Source organism: Myxocyprinus asiaticus, chromosome 5, assembly GCF_019703515.2.
Source record: "Myxocyprinus asiaticus isolate MX2 ecotype Aquarium Trade chromosome 5, UBuf_Myxa_2, whole genome shotgun sequence".
Classification (NCBI taxonomy): Eukaryota; Metazoa; Chordata; class Actinopteri; order Cypriniformes; family Catostomidae; genus Myxocyprinus; species Myxocyprinus asiaticus.
The window spans coordinates 5,062,552-5,089,427 of record NC_059348.1 but is presented as its reverse complement, the minus strand read 5'-3'; the positions used below and the strand labels follow the sequence as shown (position 1 = coordinate 5,089,427).

Genomic DNA, 26,876 nt, shown 5'->3' with positions numbered 1-26,876 from the left:
AGGCTGTCGGTTGATAGTCAGTTGTTAAGAGAGAACATAATATAATAATAATAATATAATTTATGACAGTCTGGTGTGAGATATAAGAGAAAGGGTAATAAAGTGCAGTGCTGATGTATTTTGATCGTGGGAGATCAAGAGTTCAGAAGTCTGATTGCTTGGGGGAAGAAGCTATCATGAAGTCGGCTGGTGCGGGTCCTGATGCTGCGATACCACCTGCCTGATGGTAGCAGTGAGAACAGCCCATGGCTCGGGTGACTGGAGTCTCTGATGATCCTCCGAGCTTTTTTCACACACCGCCTGGTATATATGTCCTGGAGGGAGGGAAGCTCACCTCCGATGATGTGTCTGGCAGTTAGCACCACCCTTTGCAGTGCTTTGTGGTTGTGGGCGGTGCTATTGCCGTACCAGGCGGAGATACAGCCAGTCAGGATGCTCTCCACAGTGCAGGTGTAGAACCGTGTGAGGATGTGGCGGTTCATTCCAAACTTCCTCAGCCGTCTCAGGAAGAAGAGGCGCTGATGAGCCTTCTTCACAACGACTTCAGTGTGGACGGACCATGTGAGTTCCTCAGTGATGTGGACACCCAGGAACTTGAAGCTGCTGACTCTCTCCACTGGTGCTCCATTGATGGTGATGGGACTGTGTTCTCTGTCTTTTCTTCTGAAGTCCACCACAAGCTCTTTTGTCTTACTGACATTGAGGGAGAGGTTGTGCTCCTGACACCAGTATGTCAGGGTGTGCACCTCCTCTCTGTAGGCTGTTTCATCATTGTCAGTGATCAGACCTACCACCGTCGTGTCATCAGCAAACTTAATGATGGCATTGGAGCTATGTGTTGCCACACAGTCATGTGTGTACAAGGAATACAGTAGTGGGCTGAGAACACAGCCCTGCGGGGCTCCAGTGTTGAGGGTCAGTGATGAGGAGATGTTGCTGCCTATTCTAACCACCTGGCGTCTGCTTGACAGGAAGTCCAGGATCTAGCTGCACAGCGAGCTGTTTAAACCCAGAGCCCGGAGTTTCTCATCTAGCTTGGAGGGCACTATGGTGTTGAATGCTGAGCTGTAGTCTACAAACAGCATTCTCACATAAGTGTTCTTTTTTTCCAGGTGGGAGAGAGCAGTGTGTATTGTAGATGCAATGGCATCATCAGTGGAGCGGTTGTTGCGGTAAGCAAACTGCAGCGGGTCAAGATTGAGTGGCAATACAGAGCAGATGTAATCTCTGATTAGTCTCTCAAAACATTTGCTGATGATGGGGGGTCAGAGCAACAGGATGCCAGTCATTTAAACAAGTTATTTTTGATTGTTTTGGTACAGGCACAATGGTGGATGTTTTAAAGCATGTGGGGAATACAGACAAAGAGAGGGAAAGGTTGAAAATGTCCGTAAAAACACCAGCCAGCTGGTTCGCGCATGCTCTGATGACTCGGCCCGGAATGCCGTCTGGGCTAGCGGCTTTGCGGATATTCACCCGTCGGAAGGATCGGGTTACATCCGCTACAGAGACGGAGAGTGAACTAACCTCTGTAGCTTCAGCCGCGAGAGCTCTCTCCACGAGGGCGGTGTTATTTCCCTCGAAACGAGCATAAAAAGTATTTAGCTCATCCGGTAGAGAGGCAGCGGTGTTCATGGCGGAGTTTTTATTCCCTTTAAAGTCCGTGATGATGTTAATTCCCTGCCACATGCTTCTAGAGTTGGTGGTGTTAAACTGTCCTTCAATCTTGCTCCTGTACTGGCGTTTTGCGGTTCTGATAGTTTTTCGGAGGGCATAACTGGCTTGTTTATGCTCCTCCGAGTTCCCGGAATTAAAAGCGGAGGTCCGCACATTAAGTGCCGCGCGAACGTCGCTATTGATCCATGGTTTCTGATTCGGATAGATCCGTATTGTCCTGGTCGGTATCACTTCCTCTACGCACGTTCTGATGAAACACATTACGCTATCAGCGTAAAGCTCGATGTCGTCATCAGAGGCAGACCGGAACATCTCCCAGTCCGTGTGATCAAAACAGTCCTGTAGCGTAGAGTCTGATTGGTCCGACCAGCACTGGATCGTTCTGAGGGTGGGTGCTTCCTGTTTCAATTTCTGCCTGTAAGCGGGCAGAAGCAGAATGGAAGAGTGGTCCGATTTGCCAAATGGTGGGTGGGGGAGGGATTTGTAGCCATCCCGGAACGGAGAGTAGCAATGGTCCAAAACCCGGTCCCCTCATGTGTTGAAACTAATGTGCTGGTGGTATTTTGGTGCGACTGATTTTAAACTGGCTTTATTAAAGTCCCCGGTCACAATGAACGCGGCCTCAGGGTGCGCGGTTTCCTGCTCACTTATACTCCCATACAGTTCCTTGAGTGCCCGGTCTGTGTCGGCTTGTGGGGGAATGTACACAGCTGTGATAATGACTGCTGTGAATTCCCTCGGTAGCCAGAATGGTCGACACAGAAGCATAAGAAATTCCAGATCAGGAGAGCAGAAAGACTTGATAGAATGTACGTTCCTCTGATCACACCAGGATTTGTTGATCATAAAACATACACCACCTCCTCTAGTTTTACCTGAGAGGTCTTTCGCTCTGTCCGCTCTGTGCACCGAGAACCCCGCGGGTTCAATGGCTGAGTCTGGAATCTCCACAGACATCCAAGTTTCCGTAAGGCAGATAATGCAGCAGTCCCTTGTATCTCGTTGGAAAGAGATCCGCACTTTCAGCTCGCAGAGCTTGTTATCCAGAGACTGAACATTTGCCAGTAGAATAGTGGGTAGCGGGGGTCGATTTGCACGGCGTCTTACTCTGATGAGAACGCCGGCTCTGTTTCCCCTTTTCCTCCTGCGTTTCCGCGGCCTTGCTGCCCAGACAAAGGGCTCCGCTTGCGTGTTTGTAAACAGCGGGTCGGCATTGAGGAATGTGAAGTCCGGTTTTCGGTGTGAGATCGCTGAACCAATGTCCAAAAGTGTTTGTCTGTCGTAGACAAAAAGGCAGACAACATCCAAGACAAAAAACATAAGAACTGTGAACAAAACAAACAAAACATTGCTATGTTGTGTCGGAGCTCGCAACGCAGCAGCCATACTTGGCGCCATCTTGAGTCCCCTAATATTTCTTCAGAAATGTAGCAATGACATGTTTAATACATGTACAGTAGGGGTGTGCAGCGAAGCCATTATCTGCATCTGTATTTGGATCTGTTCATATGACAATTACCTGTCTCTGTATTCGGATAGAACCGGGTGTGGGTGGGGCTTAAACCGGAAGTGTCAAACTGTTCATATGACAAAATGTTCTGCATCTGTCTCTAGCTGCGTCTCGTTTCAAATGCTGCATGCTAGCTAGGACTCGTCCTTTTGAAGGCTGCAGTATACCGAGTGTCCTCCTTTTAAACAAGCCTTTGGGGGTTGTGAGTGCCCACGATGGATATACCTCATGCATCCTCTGAATTCCCGTGAAAGAAGGTTGCATTCAGAGTGTCCTACTCTGAAACAAGACAGCCTCGATGACGTATGCGGCTGACAAATCTGACCTTCGGAGGATGCAGCCTTTGAAATGAGACACAGCTTCTGTATTCGGATAGAAACAGATATGGGCGGGGCTTAAACCGGAAGTACGTCAAAACTAAATAAAATGACCATTTTTGAATGTTACTCTTAGTTTCTATTAATAAAATATGCCTTTTCATAATAATAGCCTAATAATAGTTTATTATTATTGTTATACAAATATATATATATATATTAGATATAGATGTAAACTCACATCAAATATACGTGTCTGTGATGTACGTGTGCTATCAGGGACATTATTCTGGAGGCAGGAAGTGTCAAGCAAAATGTGAAATGCCAAGCACACATTTAGCAGTGAATAATAAATACAAATTCAAACATTAAAAGAAATGAAAATAAAATCAATATAGCCTACAAACAGGTGAAATTCCGGTAAATCTATTAGGAATTTGTTTTACGATAAGACACCATTATTTAGTTAATAATAAATGTATCAGTGCCTTACCAGAGGTGGTACAGTTTAAAGAAAAGATGAAGCATGTTTCAGTTTTCATTTTACATAAGGAGGAATATTCCTAATGGATGAATACTCTAAGGAGCATTTAAACCTTTCTGGAACATTTTAACATTTTAACCTTTCTGGAACATTTTTTTATTTTATTTTTTTTATTTCTCGGAAATAAAGTCTTAACCAGATAATTTCCTTAATCGTTGTAATGTTACACTCGATAAACTCCTGACGCGCACAATTTACAGAGACCGCAAGCAGAGTCGAGACTGCGGCCATCTGATCTGAAATCAAAACGTGCGCGTTTTCATAAGGTTTACAGTTTAGAAATATTAGCTGCACAGATTCATAAATTCTTTGTCATTTTGTAAAGGTTTATTTAAAATGTCGCTTTATCCTCTTGGATAATCAGTCAAACGAAAATATATATATATATTAATTATTCGGATGAATAATCGTGCATTTCCAAATAAGACTTCAGGCACATCCCTAATGTACAGATTATCTATATTATTTTAGCACTGCTGTTTAAATTGGTGTCTCTTTTTACTACTCATAAAAAATAAAAATGTATTAATAATTCATAATTTAATCATCTTAATTTCTAAAATCTTAAGCAAAGAATGTAAAGGGATAAAGAAGGGCGAGTCTCTGGGTCCATGTTAACAGTAGATGGCGGTAATGCACTGTTTTAGTTTGCGAGCCGCCATTTAAAAAGATGATGAAAGATACTGCGCATGCGTGTGTACCACCGAGGAAGGAGTTGAGAAGAACGGACATTGTTTCCCTCGTCTACATTTTCGTCCTTGTTTTTACAGGTATGCTCTACATAAATAATGTACATAACACATGAATATCGACTTAGTCATCAACTATATAAATGTATTGAGTGTGGAACTGCTTTATTTGTGACCCAAAGTGTAAATATACCGAGTTTTCTGATAAAATGTTGATTCCCTGTTGCTTCATACCAACGCACCCACACAATTTTAGCTGCATCATTTATTCAATTGGCCTACAATGCTCTATAATACAGCAAACAGAAAATAGGGGGGAAAAAGCATGTATTTGCTCCATAGGCTAAACATGATAAAAATGGAGCCTTGTGGAAAATATAAAAAATAAAAATTTTGAAGCCAGGGCTCTGGAATGAAAGCATAATATCATAAATTCATGATTTTATGCTTTAATGGCACTGGTATCAAATACTGCCATTTTAATGGGTTTCAATGGGGACATTTTTTGTCCTGAAGGTCCTGAGTGTAACTATTTTGTGTACACAGTGTATTATAGATGTATTGTAGGTTGAAAAATAAAAATTCCACCCAAAATACACGCCGTTGGCATTAACACAGCCAAAATGATCGAAAAAAACTAACATGAAAAAGACAAATGTCCCGAGGGTCACACAAGGGTTAAAATCCTTGTCAGTTTAGCGTGAGTTCGGTTCAACGAAAAAACGCAGCAGGAAGTGCAGAGTAAGAGGAATCTGTTTCTGGTAGCCATAAATCATGAGCATCCTGACAGACACAGCAGCCAATTGCTAATCTCTTAAAGTAATGAATGATAAGAGCAAACTGACACATTTCTCAGTGGGCACGTTTACATGGTCTTAGACCATTTCAAGGACTGTTTATCGGTTTAAGGAAGTGACGTCTTTGTTCCATGAACATTTCCTGCCAGTTGTCAAAACAGCAGCGGGAGGCTCTTCATTCATAGTGAATTTAAGATGATTAACGTTAACGCAATTGTCATAAAATGTAATTAAAATGTGGGCCATGTTGTTCGGTGGCTTGATGTTCCCTGGATAACGGAAATTAAAGTCTTTAGATCTCCATTAAAGCAATCATGAATGGACTCATGAACCACAGCAGTGAAGTGAGATGGCTGAATATGTGCCGTACTAACAACTATAGCACACATCTTATCTCTGGTAGGTGAACAAAATTTATGCCAACTAATTGTAAGTTTGAGAGGTAGAGGACTAAAAGTGACTATAGAACGCTCCCATTGCAAGTCATTTACTATTACATGTAGTTGTTTAGCAGACACTCATCCAAAATGATTTACAAATGAGGAACATAAGCAATTTTTCACACAAGTCAACAAAATCTGCAGTATCAAACCGTTAAGTTCCAAAGTAGCTGGAGTAGCAGCTAGCACAGAAGGAAGAGACAAGAAAATTATTATTTATACTAAAAAAAAAAAAAAAATCCTTACCTTGTCCGCAGGTCACGCAGACAGCTTCACTGAATGGCTTCATTGATTATAATAAGAGTGATCCATTATTCCCAATTTGCCGCTGAGGATATAATTGTGTTTCTAAACTACGATGCAATTTAATCGCCTCTCTCGTGTAGGCGAACAGTATTAACAATACATCTGTGTAAGTCACTTCAGGTAAATGTTTGATGTTCGAGAAAATATGCCTTTAAATTCCTTTGTTATTGTATACATGCTTGAAATGGTGTATAGAGTGCAACAGTGCCCGCCGACTTTTTCAGCCGCCTGGGTTCCAAAAGTAATTTTGCATATGGATTTCTTAGTGTTTTTTTTTTTTTTTTTTTTTTTGGAGGCAAAAAAGTATTTGAAAATCAGACAAAAAGACAAAGTTACACTGCCTGGCCAACAAACAAAAAAAGTTGCATACACTTATATTTCGTTGGACCGCCTTTAGCTTTGATTACGGCGCGCATTGTTTCGACAACCTTATGCAATATCACAATGTATTTCCGTCCATAGTTGCATTAATTTTTGGCGAGATCTAGTATTGATGACGGGAGAGTCAAACCACTCCGTAAAGTCTTCTCCAGCACATTCCAAAGATTTTCATTGGGGTTAAGGTCAGGACTCTGTGGTGGCCAATTCATGTGTGAAAATGATTCCTCATGCTCCCTGAGCCACTCTTTCACAATTTGAGCCTGATGAATCTTGGCATTGTCATGCTGGAATATGCCCATGCCGTCAGGGAAGAAAAAATCTATTGATGGAATAACCTGGTTATTCAGTACATTCAGGTAGTCAGCGACATTGTCTAAATCCAAAGGCGACTTTTTTTTTGGCCAGGCAGTGTACAAGATCATGAACTTGCCATCTTTCACGAGGGCATGAACTACCAATCCCATGAAGCTTTGTGAATAATGTAATTGAATAAAAAATAATGAAAATAAATGAAACTATAGATTTTAGGTTAAGTATAGAAACAAAATGTTTTACGTTTATTGCAACATTCCGATATGTATAAAGTTGTTATAAGATGAAGAGAAACAGATTCAGTTGCTTCATTCACAGTGCATTATGAAAGTGGGCGGTTGCTCACGGGCTCTGTTGGGCGCGGTTCTCAGATCTTTCGCTGCTGGACCATGGGTAATGTAGTTGTTTACCAGGATTTCCGCTATCATACATGATTTTTAAACAGTGAAGTTGGTGGCTGACTAGTTGCTTTAGCGGAAGCATATACTATCGATGAACAACCTCAGGGGTCATGGAAGGGCTGTCTATAAAGGTTTATTAGTTATCGTTGAAAATCAGTTCATCTTTGGAAAAAATAATTAATGGAATTTTTACTTCCGGTTCCAAACTGTAAGTGCATTATAATGTGATTAAGGCAATACTGTGATTTAAACTGTAGCTCATGTAATCAAAATACTGTAATTACAGAGTAATGATAATCACAGTAAGATTTGTGGAGTACTCTTATTTTAATCACTTTATCCATCTTTTTTCTGAACACAGAAGGTCATAACCGACGCCTGTTTTCAATTTCTGTTCTCCTATGTTATCACTCGCATCGGCAGTCTGAAATTAACTTTTTAGCCCAGCAGCCAAGGTGGCTGGTAGATGAAAAAGTTTACCAGTCAGATTTCTTACCAGCCAATTTTTATTTATTTATTTATTTTTTATTTAACAAGTGGATTTTAAAGTGAACATGCTTTTTTTTTAAAGAATTGTAATGTTTCATTTATGAAATTTAGAATTATTTTTCTGATTGTTCACTTATTACAACAAAACTACATTTGTAATTAAAACTACATGTTGTCAAATGAACGACCAGTAAGTAACTCATATGAGTCTCATGAGCCTTCAGAACACAGCACAACACGGTAACAGTTTTTGGTTTATTCGGAGTGAGTCAGTTAATTCAGTCAGCTCTAGCTGATTCATAAATCATTTTGATTCACTAAAAAGAGCCAGCTCATAGAGTCATGCATTTGGGAAAAGGACAACACTGGTAGTTAGTGACCGACCGATATATTTTACAGATATGCGGCGATATAAACTTTTTTTCAGAACATATAATGCAGAAAACAATGCTTTAGAATTGGTGTCATAGCGTAGTTTGTCCAGCAGAGCGCACTCCGACTCCACTGTTTACAGAGCTGACTCTGAGCTGACTGTAGCTCTGCAGACAGGGCGGAGTTGAGCTGTCTTGGTAAGTTAACTAGTTTGTGAAATACATAATGGAAACTTAATAAACAATGACCCCATCATTTTCCCTTTTCAATATAACTAATGTAACATTAACTTTGTCCCTTACAACCATGTCACTCATGTCTGTTTGCTGTTAGCCAGCTATAGTTTGTCAGTGCAGTCAGTAATGTAGCAGATTGAAAGGTAAACATCAGAGCATCTTTTTGCAGCTCAGCAGACAATGGTGCAGTAGTGGATTGTGTCTGATGAGTGTTGATTTCATGCTATGTTGTTACCTAGTTGGTGAGACACAGTGCTGGAAATTAAAATAAACAACATCCGTCTTTTACTCTCCGTGACAACGAGCTTATAGCTAACTAGCTAAGCATGTAGCTACTTTCATTGTTGTCAGCTGAGTGGAAGCTAATGAGAAACATGTTTAACGTTTGAACAAAACCAAACTGTTTTGTTCAGGATTCACAGTTTGGTACCCCCTTTCAACTGAACAATTCCAGTCGTTGCATTTATAAAATGTCATATTTAAAAGTCTGTTTTTCCAACGTTGAAAGTTTCCCCTGAACTTGTACAGCAGAATACAGTGTAACTCCGCCGCTGCCGTTTATCTTGACTCGGCAGTATTAATATAGTCAGCATTTGACTGATACTAAACAGTACTGATGTTTTTTAAGCTATTTATTGTGTTTTTATTTATTCTTTATTTTCTCAGTGTTCATTTCTAGAATTTGTTGACAATGTATAATAATAATGTCAATTATTCTTTTATCAAAGTATTTGTTTAAGAAAGCAGCCTTCTGAGTACTTTGCATAGTCATATCGGTGAAAAATCCACATAGAAAAGGTCTGTTTTCATTCCAGCTCAAAAATTAAATATATCGACCACCATATCGGTAATCCGTGTATTTTCCCCTCTCTAAAATCATTATCGGTCTCAAAAATCCCATATCGGTCGGGCTTTACTGGTAGTGCTGTAATTGTTGATTCACTTAAAAGAACTGGCTCAAAGTTGTTTATTTGGGAATCAGACAACAGTGTTGCGTGTTATGTCTCGCACTGTAGCTGTAATGAGAACGGCTAATAAGAGCTGTTCTGTGTAAACACCTGCGTGCTTCCCGACTGACTGTAGGCGTACTGAGCCCCTTTTGAGGACAAAGCTAGAACATGTTACATTATTTTACAAGCTAACACAAACTGATACAAGGAAAAAGCACCCACCAGAGTGGCATGTGACACTGCGAAATTCACCAAGCAAATAGAAAATTGACCCGCACTTAGCACTTGGTGGGTGTTAATTTCAGACCCTGTGCATCGGCGAATGTTCTTGGTGGACAGTGTGATGTTTAGAGTAGTACATTAGTAGTACATGTAAAAACAAAAAAACAAAAAACAAATGGCTCTATAGTGCTGATACTTGACAGTGTCACTTGAGTGGTTAGGTACTATTGGATATGAAGCGATTGGTCCGAGGTTAGTTACATTTATTTCATTAACTATTAGTAGTTATGACAGCCAACAACTGCCAAGTTGAGCCTGAAATGAATTTTTAATCCAACTAACAGTTAAATGGTTGCTGTTCTTCGTCTGGATCACTCCTTTTGGTAGTTTTACATTGCTTCTTAAGACCGGTTCTTTTAATAAATCTTTCAGAAAGACTCAAACTAGGGCTGGGTGATTAATAAAATGTTATCTTCAATTACAATTTTGGCTTCAAACGATTATGAAAACAAGATAAAATGATTATTGTGCTGCATTTCGTTGCGTGTTATTTCTTTAAAACATTCTTTAATAAAGCTCAAATAATAAGGAAGCGCGTTATGAAAATAAACTCCGAAACTGGCATTTCTGTGTGCAGTCAGCGCCACATCTATGAGTTGCGTGAAGTAACCAGGGAAGAGATTGAATCTTCTCCCTGCTGATGCACACACTGGCACGGGAATGCTCGTCACTCGTGCGCGTTTGCTTCGGCTAGATTATAACGTGATGCCTTGCGATGTAGTGAATCATAATATATGTGTCCCGTTGACTGTGTATCTAATTATGAAGAAAATCAGCAATACGCAGCTCTAAAAAGAGAAAGTTTGTTTTGGTGCGTTGAAGATGGATCGAAGTGAACATAAAGGTGAGAGTAGTCTCAGCCCATTATACACTGGAACAAAATACGGTTTTGTTTAGTCTTTTTTTTTTTTTTTTTTTTTTTTTAGGCTTGTTTTCCAAAATAATATCTAAAACTCCTTTAAAACATTGTACCTTTACTTTAGGAGCTATTCTGCAGGAAACAAAATTGTTGTTGAAGAATGTTGAATACAGTATTTAATCAGGGCTTGACATTGTCGACAAGTGGATATTTGGAGGAGAATTTTACTTGCCCGACCGGACAAGCAGACTGATTAAAATGTCAATAAAGAAAAATAATAACCTGCTATATTTGTGATAGCCTAGGCCTGTGTCACTTATTAGAAAGTTCATATTCTGCTGTTGAAATGAATCCAGAGCACGTAATTTTATAAATTCGCTAGTGATCTAGTAACAGCTGCGCCCTGTTTGATTGACAGGCGTCATATGTGTGTGTGCTGAACATGCGCGTGTGTTCTGAAAATGCTTTCTAATGTGCACCTGAACAGTCAAATACATTTCAAAATTCTGCCAAAATGCCCGTCTTGGTGAGGTATTCATGTAAACACAGAGAGCGATGTCTAAAGTGAACTAAAACAGCGGAGAAAAAAGCGGATTTCTATTAAAATGTCAGAGTTGTAAGTACAAATGTAAGCTAATAAACAGACCTGCTGCTGTCTAGTGTGTCATTATAATAATCAAACAACCATAACAAAACACTCACTGCCCTTGACTGGGTAACTTTAGTAGCTTTAAAAAGTATTAATGTAATATAATCATACAGTGACGACCAGTAGTAGTTTTATGTTGCATTTCATTTGAATGTTTACTTGAATACTTGATAACCTATGCTGTTAAAAACTTCTAAAGCTGTTAAAAAGGCACTGAATTTTCTTAATTTGTATTTTGTTCTATTATTTTTTATCTATTTCTATTCATTACTGTTTTTTGTTTTATTACTGACTGTTCTAGTCTTGAATAATTAAGAACTTGAAACCATTCTTCCATAATTAACATATTAGTTGTGGTGTAATATGTTGTGGTTTTGAAGCTGATATTGAGAATCATCAAATTTCACTACCAACTACTGAAATTTTGGTATTGTGATAATGTATAGCCTTTATTGTACATGGTAGAACTTGCTGCAATAAAATGATGGAAAAAGTAGATCTCATTCCATAGAAGTGTGAACACTCCTGCTGTAAATGATGGCAATGCTTTATTTGCTTTATTTGACTACCATTTGTAACATAATATTATGATCAAATGACAATAGCCTCCTCCCCTACCCAGTGCAGTTTACATTTCAAGTTCAAGGAAATCCACTGTTAAAAGACGTTTTTTTTGTTTGTTTTTTGTTTGTTTTTTAAAGTTCAATAAATGCATGATGTTTCCAAAGTCAATGAGTAGTAGTGTTAAATAATCGTGATCTCAATATTTACCAGTAATCGTGATTATGATTTTTGCGTTATTATAAACTGACTGTATAATTTTCCATATCCTCCTGATAACCAGCAACCAACCCTAGTTACTATGAAAATGAAGGAATCAACTTTCAAGTTTTGATCTAATTTTCTTCTTTAATAAAGTCGGCAACACTGCTTCAGTGAAAATGTTTATATAAAAAAAAAAAGAAAAAAAAAAGGAAACTTTAAAAAGTTGCTGAGTTCACCCTCGCTAACGTACATAGGATAAGTGGGTAAATGGATTGATGCAGAATTCAACTTTGTTTGTCATTATTCAGAACTGTTTGCGTCCATTTGACCAAAGTAATTTAATTGTTTTGTTCACCAAATGTGATACATTGTCTTTTTTATTGCTTTATTTCTCCATAAAATAGTTTACCATAAATAGAACACAGCCTAAATATATGTGAATGAGCAAAATCTGTATGTGTGTTTCCATCAAATCATCGCTACATCTTGTTATCCTTTATTCATATCAGATCCACAATGTTTGTAACATTAGTATCATTTTCTGTATGCAGCCACACATAAGCCAAACTTCCTTGGTCCTGAATGCATCTGTGACACTATTCACATCTCACGCAAAAATCGAATCGTGTTAAGTGCAAAAATGTACACCCCTAATGGCTAGTGTCATTGTAATTTCCTAACAATAAATGGTTCTTGAGGTTTGTCTCTCCCCTTTCCTATTGTTCAATATGAAGGGGAGACTTTGTCAATGTGTTTTTGAACAACCCGCCTGGCTAGAAGGGATTGACTTGTCCATGTAAACATAGCACGTCCTGATGTATACTATTCCCATAGAGTCTGGTAACTGATGCAGTATCGAAGTGACAGACTTGAAAGGGAAATGTTCTGGTTGTGACTTTAACCTTGGTTCCCTGAAAGGAGTGAATGAGACGCTGCGTACGCTTGCCGCACTACTGATTTCTTGCTGTTAAGGGACCAAGAGATATGCTCTTTTCTCTTCAGTCGAAAAATCCTGATGAAGTGGTGATGTTTGTTTATGTGAGTATGATGACACGCAAATAGACCGGAGCATCCAGTTTCATCTGCATAAAGATTGGTGTGATTTTTATTGGCCTTCAGAGATTGTCACTCCTGGGAGAAGTTCCCATAGCGTCAGCTAACTGATGCAGTGTTTTGTTCCCTCCTTTCAGGGAACCAAGGTTACAGTCCTAACCACATGGTTTTTTTTGTATCGTAGTCATCACATTTTGTTTTAGAAATATATTTACCCCTCTTTGTTAAAACAAACTTTTAAACTATGCATTATTTTGTCAACCCAGTCTGCCACTAAGAATTGTACACCAGTAAAGAAGCATCATTAAAACATATGATCATAAACTACTTGGGGAAGTTGGTGGTTATAAACACTTGCTATTGGTGGTGGTGGGGGGGGGTCTAATACAGGTCATACATTTTATTTAATGCCAAATATTTAATTTTCTGGGATTAAATTGAGGTTCAGTTGTATTTCTTGTTTCACATTTGTCTCAATTTATTATGTTCACTTTAGACTTAATGGAAGTGAAAGAGGAAACTCAAGAACTGAATGACGTGGATCAGAAACATCAGTCTGATAAACCTGATATTTTAATAACTGGCGAGGAATCTTTAAGTTGCTTACAGGCTGAAAAGAAATTCTTACAAAAAAGAACTCGAAGAACAAGAGGCAAAAAAATATTCACATGTCCTCAGTGTGGAAAGAGTTTTGCATTAAATGGAGATCTACAGAAGCACATGAGAATTCACACCGGAGAGAAACCTTTCAAATGTACTCAATGTGGAAAGAGTTTCACGTTAAAGGGAAACCTTAACATTCACTTAAAACTTCACTCTGGAGAGAAGCCTTTCACCTGCCATCATTGTGGGAAGCGTTTCACACTAAAAGGAGATCTTCAGAGGCACCTGAGAATTCATACTGGAGAGAAGCCTTTCACATGCCCTCAGTGTGGACTGTGTTTCACACAAGAAGGACACCTTAAGAGGCACTTAAGTCTTCACTCTGGAGAGAAGCCATTCACATGCCCTCAGTGTGGAAAGAGTTACACAGATAGAGGACAGCTCGAGATTCACATGAGAATTCACACTGGAGAGAAGCCTTTCACATGCCATCAGTGTCGAAAGAGTTTCGCAAAGAAAGGAACCCTAAAGTGTCACTTAAGAATTCACACTGGAGAGAAGCCTTTCATGTGTCTTTATTGTGAAAAGACTTTCACACAAGCAGGCCATCTCACAACTCATCTGCGCTATCACTCTGGATTAAAGCCATTTAACTGTGATCAGTGTGGCAAAAATTTTACACTGGCATCACATCTAAAGGTACATCAGACAAGCCATGCAAATGAGAAGCCTTACGTGTGTTCTTTGTGTGGAAAGAGTTTCAATAGTTCAGGACACCTGAGAACCCATGAGAGAGTGCATACTGGAGAGAAGCCATACCACTGCACTCAGTGTGGGAAGAGTTTCACCCAGTCAGGTCATCTACAGAGACATTTAAAAAAGCATTGTCCAAAGTTCTCCAAGTGAGCAAAGTTCATATTCAGGGTCAACAATTAATGCAATACTATTAATGTAACAACTTAATAGAGATCACTAGATCTGCTTGCTGTTGTCAGAAAATCAGACACAAATTAGATAGGGACAGAATGATGACATTAGAAAGCATATAAATTACTTTAACAATTATTTACCAAAAGTCATTAATATTAGAATGACCGAATTAACTGTAAACATATCACATAAAAAGAGATTGATTTAAATTGAATTCACTTTATAATTTGTCACCATTGAATTGAGTTTTGGTGACTTCTGTAAACATTATTAGAAATTATCGTTTTAAAAGTTCCTGCTTTTGCTATATACACATCCGTACATGACCTGGCAAACAGATCTATCTATCCACCTTTTTCCCAAACGCGGAAGTGTTCCACGATTTGACTGTATTCAGTTTATGGTCTTAAGTATTTCCACTCCCATCAGCCAATATTCTTAGTGGGTAATGTAATGTTTAAGGTATTACATTTGAAAAAGTTGTCAAAAAACATGTTGTTCTATAGTGGCGATACTTAACAGAGTCAAGAGGACCATTTTTATTGATAGTGCCTCACCTGAGTGGGTAGATGACATGAAGCGATTTGTCCGATAATTTACAGATAGACCCTGGCCCACACAGTATTGGGTCCTTAATCGTCTGCATTTAGTCAAAGAACAAAAACTGTGTTCCTGCGTCGAGAGTTTGCATCCAGCCCCTGACAGCCCATAAATTATTAAATAAGTAAAAACATTCAAATAATGGAATTTATTTTTTAAACACCTGACAATATTAAGAGGTAGCTAAGACTATATTGTACGACATGAAGGCATGACAGACATTACATTAAAACATTTACACAAATCTGCTGAAGCTACTGTGTCCCACGTCTTTTCCTTTGCTAATAAATCCTTGAATAAGAAATGCTGAGGGTTGTACAGCACTTTGTATTTCTCAGCCTCCACAGTCAGTCCGGTCTTGTCCATTGCTGTGGCCATGCAAATCTGAATGAGGTAAATTGTTGCTTCAACGACAATGATGGGCAGTCATGTGCATTTGTTTGTTTAACAGTGAACTTGTGATTGGTTAATGAACAAAAGCAATGCAGTTCATTTATTCATATTTTTTAGTTAATTTGTGCTTGTTTATGCAGATTTTTAGTTTATCGTCAGCTCGGGAATGTATAAATAAAGATTTCATTAAAAAATCAACTAAGTTTTGATCTAATTTTCTTCAATAAATAGTCTGCAACACTGCTTCAATGAAAATGTTTTTATTTTTTTTAATCTAACTTTAAAAAAGTAAGTTCCAGCTGCCGAGTTCACCCCCGCAAACGGGTAGATGGATGGACGCAATGTTTGGCTTTCTGTGTCGTCATTTGTAACTGTTTGTGTCCATTTGACCAAAGTAATTTATGGTTATTTTCTTCACCAAATGTGATGCATTGTCTTGTCTTTTTATTGCTTTATCTCCATAAAATGCATTTATTTCTCCATAAAATAGTTTACATAAATGGAACACAGCCTAAATAAATGTGAATGAGCAAAATCAAGTGAATGCCATATAGTGCACTATATAGGTAATAGAGAGTGATTTCAAATTGTTCTGAAGGGAACTTACCAGTTAAAAGCTAAATGCAGGTTGATTAAAGTTACCTGATCAACGACACGTGACAGCTGCAAAAAGATAAAACATACTCATAAATGTGCTTGACAAGTTAAGCCACCTCAGTTCTGCCACATCTCCCATTAAAAATCAATAGGAACTTGCAGGTACAACATACCATGTAAAACGCAACTAATAGTTTTAATTCTATAACCCTGCTTGATTTAAACATGGGCCTTATCTGTATGCACATGACACATTTCCTTTGTAAATACTGCTGCAATAAATGTTAGCATTACATAACTATGTAACACTTTTATTTCACAGTCTGTTATTCATATTGTCTGTTTGTGTGTGTGTCCATCAAATCATTGTTACATCTTGTTATCCTTTATTCATATCAGATCCACAATACTTGTAACATTAGTATTATTTTCTGTATGCAGCCACACATAAGCCAAACCTTGTTCTTAAATGTATCTGTGACTCTAATATTAGAGTCTGGCGCAAATGAAGAACATTCAGTAAAAACTTTTATTCTATCTATTGCATGTTTTTGAAAATAATTATGCAGTGATGCAAACTCCTCACCTTTTCACAAAATTAGCAGTTTTGATACCAAAATGGGTCACTTTTGTGATTCGTTCAGATCCGAAGAGTTTTTGTTTTGGGGGGCATGCTTGGCAACAGCAGTCCTACCGAAGTAGATCGCTTGATTGATTACAGCTACAGCAGCACGTGCACAGTGATTCTATGTCTCATAGGATTGCAGCGTGAAGGGCTCGGAAAAAGTGACACTCGTAAAACTTTTCATTATAAAAACAAACTGTAGGCGCTTGTTCGTTAACTTCGGCATCGGCAAGTAAGTCTACCTTGTTCATCAAGGAGAGAAAGGGGCGGAAGAGCTATTAATATGTAAAAGTGACTGTTTATACACATTAAGGGGCATTCACATGACTTGCGTCAGCACAATCCCAGCTCTAACTTTACACAAGTGTTTTTTTGTCCAAATTTATAAAGATATTGCATGTGTCATAACTTTTATTTTTAATATGAAATATTACCTTACTGTTTCAGAGTATCCAGAAACCCCAGTTATTGAAATACAGTAACAAGGAAACCGTTAAGACTTTAACATAAATGAGTCCTCATTACTTTCTGCAAGCAAAGCAATTGCCATTTTATTTTTTTCTCTTCTAAATATGTGTTTTTAATGTGCACACCTCCCGCTTTCTTGCATAGCAAACTTATAAAATCGCCCCTTTGTGGCACTTTCTGCAATGCTTGTCATGTGGAGGGTAAAGTGGCGCTTGACGCTGGTGTTGAGTGGAGCATTGACGCCCCCACGCAAGTCATGCGAAAGGCACTTTACAATGACAAAAGGACATTATTATAACTCATACTAATTATTATTATTATTAGGCTGTTATTGTTGTGTTTTCTGATAAAAGTCATGCTCAGCAGTTTAAAAACTGTAGGGAAATGATAGGTCTGCTTTGTTCTAATAATGCTTAAACACTGTAATGTCTCTTGGTAGATTTAGGTTGTGAACAACTCAATGATTAAATGACTCACTCGTATCACGTAAGATGCTCATTTTTCACCACTTAGTGGCATCTCTTGAAGTGGTCACAGCTTATCAGTAAGTGAAACTGAACAAATTTATGAAACAAAAGCAAACCACAACAAAATACCCTTTGTTTTTGCAGTTGATTTGATGTATTTGAATCATTAAAATAGCTGGTATTGGTGCTTTTAGCATATTTTTTGAAAAAATATTCCTGGAATACATATTTGTTAACCAGTGTTTGTCTCACCCTTTTCGCCCCTCATGAGGTTGCATCCCTGATTATGAATCATTCTGAAATAATCAAATAGCATAGAATCGAATCGTGTACAAAATTTAGAATTCACGATGCATCATAATTGTTAGGTAAAGAATCGGAATCGAATAGTGTTCAAAGCAACTATTTACACCCCTAATGTCTAGTGTCATTGTAAATTCCTAACAATGAATGGTTCTTAAGATTTGTCTCTCTCCCCCTTCCTATTGTTCAATATGAAGGGGAGACTTTTTTTTTTTTTTTTTAACGACCCTGCTGGCTAGAAGGGATTGAGTTGTATGTGTAAATCCGTAGCATGACCTGATAGTATACGATTCCCATAGTGTCTGGTAACTGACGCAGTGTCGAAGTGACCGACTTGAAAGGGAAACGTTCCGGTTGTGACTTTAACCTTGGTTCCTTGAAAGGAGTGAACGAGACATTGCATTCGCTTGCTGCACTACTGATTTCTCACTGTTAAGGGACCAAGAGATGCACTCTTTTCTCTTCAGTCGAAAAATCTTGATGAAATGGCGCTGTGCTCTGCTTTAAATGCCTGTGATGACGCGCAAAAGGGCGGGAGGATCCAGTGCCATCTACGTAAAGACTGGTGTTATTTTATTGACCATTTCAAGCGTTTAAACAATAACAAAGGAATTAGAATGCAACTATTCCCGAAGCACTTCCAGTATCATGAACGGATCCTTTAAATAAGATTCTGAGTTGACATTTTCCTCAAATACCGTCAAACGTTTACCTGAAGTTACTTATCCAGACGTGTTGCTGATACTGAGAGTTTATGTGAGGAAATTGTATCATAGTTTAGTTGCTCACAATTATTTCCTCAGCGGAGAGCTTGGGAATATTGGATCGCTCCTATTATGATCAACGAAACCTTTCAATGAAGTTGTCTGCGGAACAAGGTAAGGATTCATTTTTTTGTGTTCCTAATTTGTAAGTCATTATGATGACCCTGTGTTAGTTGGAGTTGGGAGAGGTGTCTGTGCACTCAAGACTATTTGCTCCACTCAGATTGTCTCATTGTGCACACCTGGACTGGGAAATTCTTGGCCCTTTAAAAAGGTGGCATAGGACTGCTCCAGAGTGAGGACGCAGGCTGTGTTCTCTTTGGAATTTTGCTTTGTTTTCTTTAGTGCATTCACAACATCTCCACAGCACATTACATTCATCCATACACTTTGCCTACACTACTGCTTGTACTGATATACATCTGATATTCTTCTTCTTTGGTTAAATACTTATTTTTATTAATAAATCTGTGTGTTTCATTTTGTACTTGTGTCCCACTTTTTTATTTATTTTATTTATTTATTTTTTTAAAGGATAAAAGTGTCTGCTAAATGTAATAGTGAATTACTTGCGCAGTTTCATTCATTATAATGGGAGCGATCTATAGACACTTTTAGAGCTCTGTCTCTCAAACTTGCAATTAGTTGGCATAAATGTCATTGACCTCCCAGACAAAAGATGTGTGCTACAGTTTTTAATACTGCACGTATCCAGCCATCTTCACTTAAGCAGTTCATGGCTCCTTTTCCATTGCTTTTTCGGAAATCTAAACACTTTAATTTCCTTGAGTTCGAGGCATCCAGGGAACATCCAGCCACCAAACAATATGGTCCACATTTTAGTAATAATATTTTTTGGCAGTATTGTTAACGTTAGTAATGATAATTGTGTTGAAGTCACTATGAATGAAGCGCCTCCTGCTGTTGTTTTGAATGAGGGTGCGTTCCATTCAGAAGTGATCATCCATATTCCCTTCGAAGACTTTACCATCCACTCTGAGAGCTTTGAAAGGCATAAAGGTGTAGGGCTCAAATATAAGGGTAATTAGGAACTTAAGTCATTTTTACGGGAAATTCAGTTTGAAGTAATCTTACAGCATGAATATCATAATTTTTCTCCCTTCAAAGTGCCCTTCGGAGGGTGATTTATGCAGCTTGGAACGCAGTCTCAGTTCGACAACTAGCAGGAATTGTTCAAGGAACAAAAAGATGTCACTTCCTTAAACCATCTTGAAATGGTCTATAAGCTTTCAGAGATTGTCACTCCTGGGAGGAGTTTCCCCATAGCGTCAGCTAAAGCCCAGAGTATACTACGAGCAAATGCTCAGCATCTGCATACAGTCGAACGCGAGCCTGTCAAAGTATACTCCGTTTGACGGTGTGCGCATACGCAGGCAGTTGGTGCATGCGTGCTACGACTGCTATAAGACACCAAACTATTTCTCTTCTGAAGTTTAGACTCAAAGATGTCTTTATAGTGCTTCAGACTCGAGTTATACAAATGCAGGTATCTCCTGACCTCCTCACACACGCTGTTGAAATGCAAATCCACTGTTGTTGTTTTTACCTTCATCTCCTTTTATTTACTGTGATTACATCTTCTAGCATTTGTTCGTGACAGCAATGGCTCAAATGTAAGTATTGCCACCATGTGGACCCAGTAATTCGTGCAAATATTTCCAGGCACAGTCTGTACATTCAAAGACGTGGGGTTACAAAAATTGGGCTGTGCGTTTTTAGTGCTCGAGCACGCTGATGATGATATTTGCATCACGCATCCTGTACGTCTGATCTAAGTATACTTTGGGCTTAACTGATGCAGCATTTCCTTTCAGGGGAAAGAAGGTTACAGTCCTAACCTGAGCATTCTGTTGTATCGCAATAATCACATTTTGTTTTAGAAATATATTTATCACTCTTTGTTAAAAAAAAAACTTTAAACTATGCATTATTTTGTCAACACAGTTTGCCACTAAGCATTGTATACCATTAAAGAAGCATCATTCATAAGCTACTTGGGGAAGCTGGTGGTTATAAACATTTCCTATGGGTGTTGGGGTGGGAGGGAAAGTGGGAGGGTCCAACACAGGTCATAAAACATGGTGCCCAGTATTTACTATTCTAGGATTAAATTGAGGTTCAGTTGTATTTCTTGTTTCATAATTGTCTCAATTTATTATGTTCACTTTAGACTTAATGGAAGTGAAAGAGGAAACTCAAGAACTGAATGACGTGGATCAGAAACATCAGTCTGATAAACCTGATATTTTAGTAACTGGTGAGGAATCTTTAAGTTGCTTGAAGACTGAAAATAAATTATTACAAAAAAGAACTCTGAGAACAGGAGGCAAAAAAATATTCACATGTCCTCAGTGTGGAAAGAGTTTTACACTGAATGGAGATCTACAGAAGCATATGAGAATTCACACCGGAGAGAAACCTTTCAAATGTACTCAGTGTGGAAAGAGTTTCACGCTAAAAGGAAACTTTAATGTTCACTTAAAACTTCACTCTGGAGAGAAGCCTTTCACCTGCCATCAGTGTGGAAAGAGTTTCGCACTAAAAGGAGATCTTCAGAGGCACCTGAGAATTCACACTGGAGAGAAGCCTTTCACTTGCCCTAAGTGTGGAAAGAGTTTCACACAAAAAGAAAGCCTTAAGAGGCACCTAAGTCTTCACTCTGGAGAGAAGCCGTTCACATGCCATCAGTGTGGAAAGAGTTACACAGATAGAGGACAGCTTGAGATTCACATGAGAATTCACACTGGAGAGAAGCCTTTCACATGCCATCAGTGTCGAAAGAGTTTCTCAAAGAAAGGAATCCTAAAGTGTCACTTAAGAATTCACACTGGAGAGAAGCCTTTCATGTGTCTTTATTGTGAAAAGACTTTCACACAAGCAGGCCATCTCACAACTCATCTGCGCTCTCACTCTGGATTAAAGCCATTTAACTGTGATCAGTGTGGCAAAAATTTTACTTTGGCATCACACCTAAGGGTACATCGGACAAGCCATACAAATGAGAAGCCTTATGTGTGTTCTTTGTGTGGAAAGAGTTTCAATAGTTCAGGACACCTGAGAACCCATGAGAGAGTGCATACTGGAGAGAAGCCATACCACTGCACTCAGTGTGGGAAGAGTTTCACCCAGTCAGGTCATCTACAGAGACATTTAAAAAAGCATTGTCCAAAGTTCATATCTAGGGTCAACACTTAACTAATACTATTTTAATGTAATGCAGCTTCAGTCAGATCACTAGATCTGCTTGCTGTAATAGTTAGAAAATCATAAAATCTGGAAAAGTACATAGGGACAGAATAATTACGTTAGAATGCATATAAATTACTTAAACAATTATTTACCAGAAGTCATTAATATTAGACATTTAACCTTAAATCACATGAAAAGAGACTTATTTAAATTGAATTCACTTTATTATTTCTGTGTCACCATTGAATTGAGTTTTAGAGATTTCTGTAAAGATTATTAGCAATTATCTTTAAAGTTCCTGCTCCGTATATACAGTTCTGGTATTTGAACAGAAACAGACATAGCTCACTGAACAAGAGTGAGGACATAAGCGTGAAAGTGTAGGTGCAGAGATTTAGAAAGAATTTGTTTTAATTGACAGTGAGCTCTTATATTACTTGAGAGGAACTCACATCAAGAGCCAGTAGATAGAGCCTTTCTTGAGCAGACAACTAGATCACTCTTGCTATATACACTCATATCTGTACATGACCTGGCAAACAGATCTAACTATCCACCTTTTTACTGAACACGGAAGTGTTACATGATTGGACTGTTTTTGATTTCCGGTCTCCAGTGTTTTCACTCGCATCTGCGAATATTCTTAGTAGGTAATGTTGAAGGATTACGTTTGTAAAACGAGATGACTGTTTTTTGGACAGTGCCTCACCTCAATCGCCCTAGGCTAGTTATGTTGATGTCATTAAGTACTTTGAGTTATGACAGCCAACAACTGCACAAGTTGAGCCTGAAATTCAGTTTTACTCCCAAAAAACTTTCGTCTGTATCATTGGTTTCTGTAGTTTTTACATTGTGTCTCGAGAACAGAAAACAGGTAATTAGTATAATCATGGTGCCGCCCAATGGTTGCTCAGGAAAACTGTGGATAAGACCAAGATTGTTCCTGGATGAAGAAGGTGAAAACTGTTAAAATGCTAAAATATTTCAGTGAAGTGTTGAGTGCCTATATGTGATGTGCATGTGACTTTGAGGACATAAAGAAATCAAACTGCTGTGTAGGTTTTCTGTGCAAAAATTGAAATAAAATTGACCAAAAAGACAATGTAAAATAGCATGATTCTGTGCTTAATCTTTTGATATCTGAAGCAATGATGCATGAGAAGATGTGCAAATAACATCCTGCAGCTTTAAAGTGAACAGAAATTGACAAGACTGAATGAATGTGTGAGCAGAGAGTAGGGCTGGGTATCGCCAGCCACCTCACAATATGAAACGTATTGCGATACATGTCACGATTCGATATATCACAAAACATAGGGATATCACGATTTTGATTCGCAAGCTTTCAATTCCAATTAATGTGGGTATACAGTATTTCAGTATAATATCCATTTTGCTTAAAGTATGAAAGAAATTCTCTTTCAGCTAATGCTATCATTAATTATGCAGGGGACTTTGTTACTTGGTAAAATTGTGGAAATATTAATTTTACAAATTTTATTTTCATTAATATTTTAGCATTTTGATAACATTTTAGCTTTTAAAAATGTACACATTCCATGAATACCATCAATAAATATGATGTCTTGAAATTGCATATATTATGTTGCGCATATATATAAATACACAGCTCTGGAAAAAAGAGACCACTGCAAAATTATCAGTTTCTCTGGATTTACTATTTATTGGTATGTGTTTGAGTAAAATGAACATTTTTGTTTTATTCACTAAAGTACTGACAACATTTCTCCCAAATTCCAAGTAAAAATATTGTCACGAAGAGCATTTATTTGCAGAAAATGACAACTGGTCAAAATAACAAAAAAGATGCAGTGTTTTCAGACCTCGAATAAACACAATACTAATGTTTTAACCTAGGAAGGATTTTTTTCTTTCCCTCTCTCTCTCTCTCACTGTCGCTCTGCCTTGCCCTTTCCCTCTCCACTTTTCCCTCCCCTTGTCTCCCTCCCAGGTCTCGAAAGGTGTGGCCGAAAAGGACCACCCCCCCACCCCCTGAAAGGAGTGGGGGGGGGGGTGTATGTCATGCCGGGAGTCCCCGGCCTGAGGCAAAGAAGGGAGGAGTGTGACGAGGAGGAGTGCGGGGCCATGAGTGCGCATGGCCAGCCCCCTATCGGGCTAATCAGCCGAAGAGAGGGATAAAGCCGATCCGGATGCGGCAATTCGGGAGAGAGAGAGAGCCACACGCAGCTGCAATATGTGTACTTGTGTTTGTGTCTTTTTGTTTTAAGTTTTCATTAAAATATTACTTTGATGCTTCATCCGGTTCCTGCCTCCTCCTTGCCCATTCTTTATACTGTTACATACAGTATATATATATATATATATAACTCAGTAAAAAAAGACGTCCCTTCTTCAGGACACTGTATTTTAAAGATAGTTTTGTAAAAATCCAAATAACTTTACAGATCTTTATTGTAAAGGGTTTAAACAATGTTTTCCGTGCTTGTTCAATGAACCATAAACAATTCATGAACATGCACCTGTGGAACGGTCGTTAAGACACTAACAGCTTACAGACGGTAGGCAATTAAGGTCACAGTTATAAAAACTTAGGACACTAAAGAGACCTTTCTACTGACTCTGAAAAACACCAAAAGAAAGATGCCCAGGGTCCCTGCTCATCTGCGTGAATGTACCTTAGGCATGCTGCATGGTGGCATGAGGACAGCTGATGTGGCCAGGGCAATAAATTGCTTTGTCATACTATGAGAGATAGTTTGTCATACTATGAGACACCTAAGATAGTACTACAGGGAGACAGGAAGGACAGCTGATCGCCCTCGCAGTGGCAGAAAACATGTAACAACACCTGCACAGGATCGGATCTGAATATCACACTTGCGGGACAGGTACAGAATGGCAACAACAACTGTCCGAGTTACACCAGGAAAGCACAATCCCTCCATCAGTGCTCAGATTGTCCGAATTAGGCTGAGAGAGGCTGGACTGAGGGTTTGTAGGCCTGTAGTAAGGCAGGTCCTTACCAGACATCACCAGCAACAACATCGCATATGGACGCAAACCCACCTTTGCTGGACCAGACAGGACTGGCAAGAAGTGCTCTTCACTGACAAGTCGCGGATTTGTCTCACCAGGGGTGATGGTAGGACTGAGCATTACACCGAGGCCTGTACTCTGGAGCGGGATCGATTTGGAGGTGGAGGGTCACAGCATCATCGGACTGAGCTTGTTGTCATTGCAGGCAATCTCAATGCTGTGCATTACAGGGAAGACATCCTCCTCTCTCATGTGGTACCCTTTCTGCAGGCTCATCCTGACATGATCCTCCAGCATCACAATGCCACCAGCCATACTGCTCGTTCTGTGCGTGATTTCCTGCAAGACAGGAATGTCAGTGTTCTGCCATTGGCCAACGAAGAGCCCAGATCTCAATCCCATTGAGCATGTCTGGGACCTGTTGGATCGGAGGGTGAGGGCTAGGGCCATTCCCCCCAGAAATGTCCGGGAACTTGCAAGTGCCTTGGTGGAAGAGTGGGGTAACATCTCACAGCAAGAACTGGCAAATCTGGTGCAGTCCATGAGGAGGAGATGCACTGCAGTACTTAATGCAGCTGGTGGCCACACCAGATACTGACTGTTACTTTTGATTTTGACCCCCCTTTGTTCAGGGACACATTATTCCATTTCTGTTAGTCACATATCTGTGAAACTTGTTCAGTTTACATCTTAGTTGTTGAATCTTTATGTTCATACAAATATTTACACATGTTAAGTTTGCTGAAAATAAAAGCATTTGAAAGTGAGAGGACGTTTCTTTTTACTTGAATCACATGAGGATGCAGGTGGAATGTGAGTTCATCCATCCTTTAACTCAGACTCAGTTCCTCGAGGCTTCGGTGATGACGGGAGGCCGTTTTCTCGCTCTGTTGGCGGGCGGTACGGCTGCCGAGTTTATAATATGCATGCACTCAATTTAATGGTGAAACTGTTAGTATAACCGCATCATTACAGTCCAAGTACGTGACTAAATCTGCGCTTTACAAATGAGGTTACACAATTAATTATCAGTCATGCGCTAATACCAACAGCCATGTGATGTATTCAAAAAATATTAGCAAATGTAGCTTTTTAAGAACTTAATGTAGGCAAAAACCAACAGTTAAAACCTTTAAAGCTTCCTTAGTTCAACCAAAGATATGTGCGCTAAGCAAACTAGCTAGTTATCTAAACATGCGATACCAATCAGCAATCCAATCAACCCAAAGTTTTTATATTTCTAACCGATCACACATCAAACAATTATTATTAAAATATATTAGTAGCAGATACCTAGTTTAAGCCAAATATGGCGAAGTTTCCCTCACAACTCGTTAGAACAGGTGTCTTCCACACAGGGCCGGAGTAGCAATAGGGAAGATCGGGAGAATTCCCGCTGGGCCGGTCAAAAATTGGGCAGGTTAAGTCCGCATGTTGATTGACAAACTTTCATCATATGTCGCATAACAATTGCCAACAGTCCGTAACATCCGGTATTTAAAGGATCAGTATTGCGTTCTGTTTTATAGCGGACGCAGTCTGTATTTTATCATCTCACACCCAAACAAATGAGAGAGTTGCCCCCGAGAGACAAAACTGATGTGCTTCACTTGACAGCGGGGGAAGGATCACGTAAGCTCCATCGAGAACAGATAGGACACTAATAGCTGAATGGATGAACGTGCTTCAGGTACAAGATCATCACAAGTTTAATACTGACTGCAGTCTCACAATCTCAGTTAGTTAATCTCTGAAATCCTCTTCCCTAGCAGTGCAGAATGATAATAGCAAAATTATTTTTTGTCACAAAATAACAGAATACTTAAAGTAAATGAATACAGATGTAACAGCATGACACAGTACGAAAAT

At 39.0% G+C, this 26,876-nt stretch overlaps 2 protein-coding genes across 2 annotated transcripts; both read left to right on the top strand.

The window, feature by feature from the left end:
- Positions 1-4,732: 4,732 nt before the first annotated feature.
- LOC127440857 (gastrula zinc finger protein XlCGF8.2DB-like) lies at positions 4,733-17,609 on the top strand. The gene is made up of 2 exons (XM_051697864.1): positions 4,733-4,818; positions 13,526-17,609. The coding sequence occupies exon 2, from the start codon at positions 13,531-13,533 to the stop codon at positions 14,536-14,538; it is 1,008 nt and encodes a 335-aa protein (XP_051553824.1). The 5' UTR covers positions 4,733-4,818; positions 13,526-13,530; the 3' UTR covers positions 14,539-17,609.
- Positions 17,610-21,065: 3,456 nt separating this feature from the next.
- Positions 21,066-23,955, top strand: LOC127440897 (gastrula zinc finger protein XlCGF57.1-like). The gene has a single exon (XM_051697989.1). The coding sequence runs from the start codon at positions 21,195-21,197 to the stop codon at positions 21,993-21,995; it is 801 nt and encodes a 266-aa protein (XP_051553949.1). The 5' UTR covers positions 21,066-21,194; the 3' UTR covers positions 21,996-23,955.
- The last annotated feature ends 2,921 nt before the right edge of the window (positions 23,956-26,876 follow it).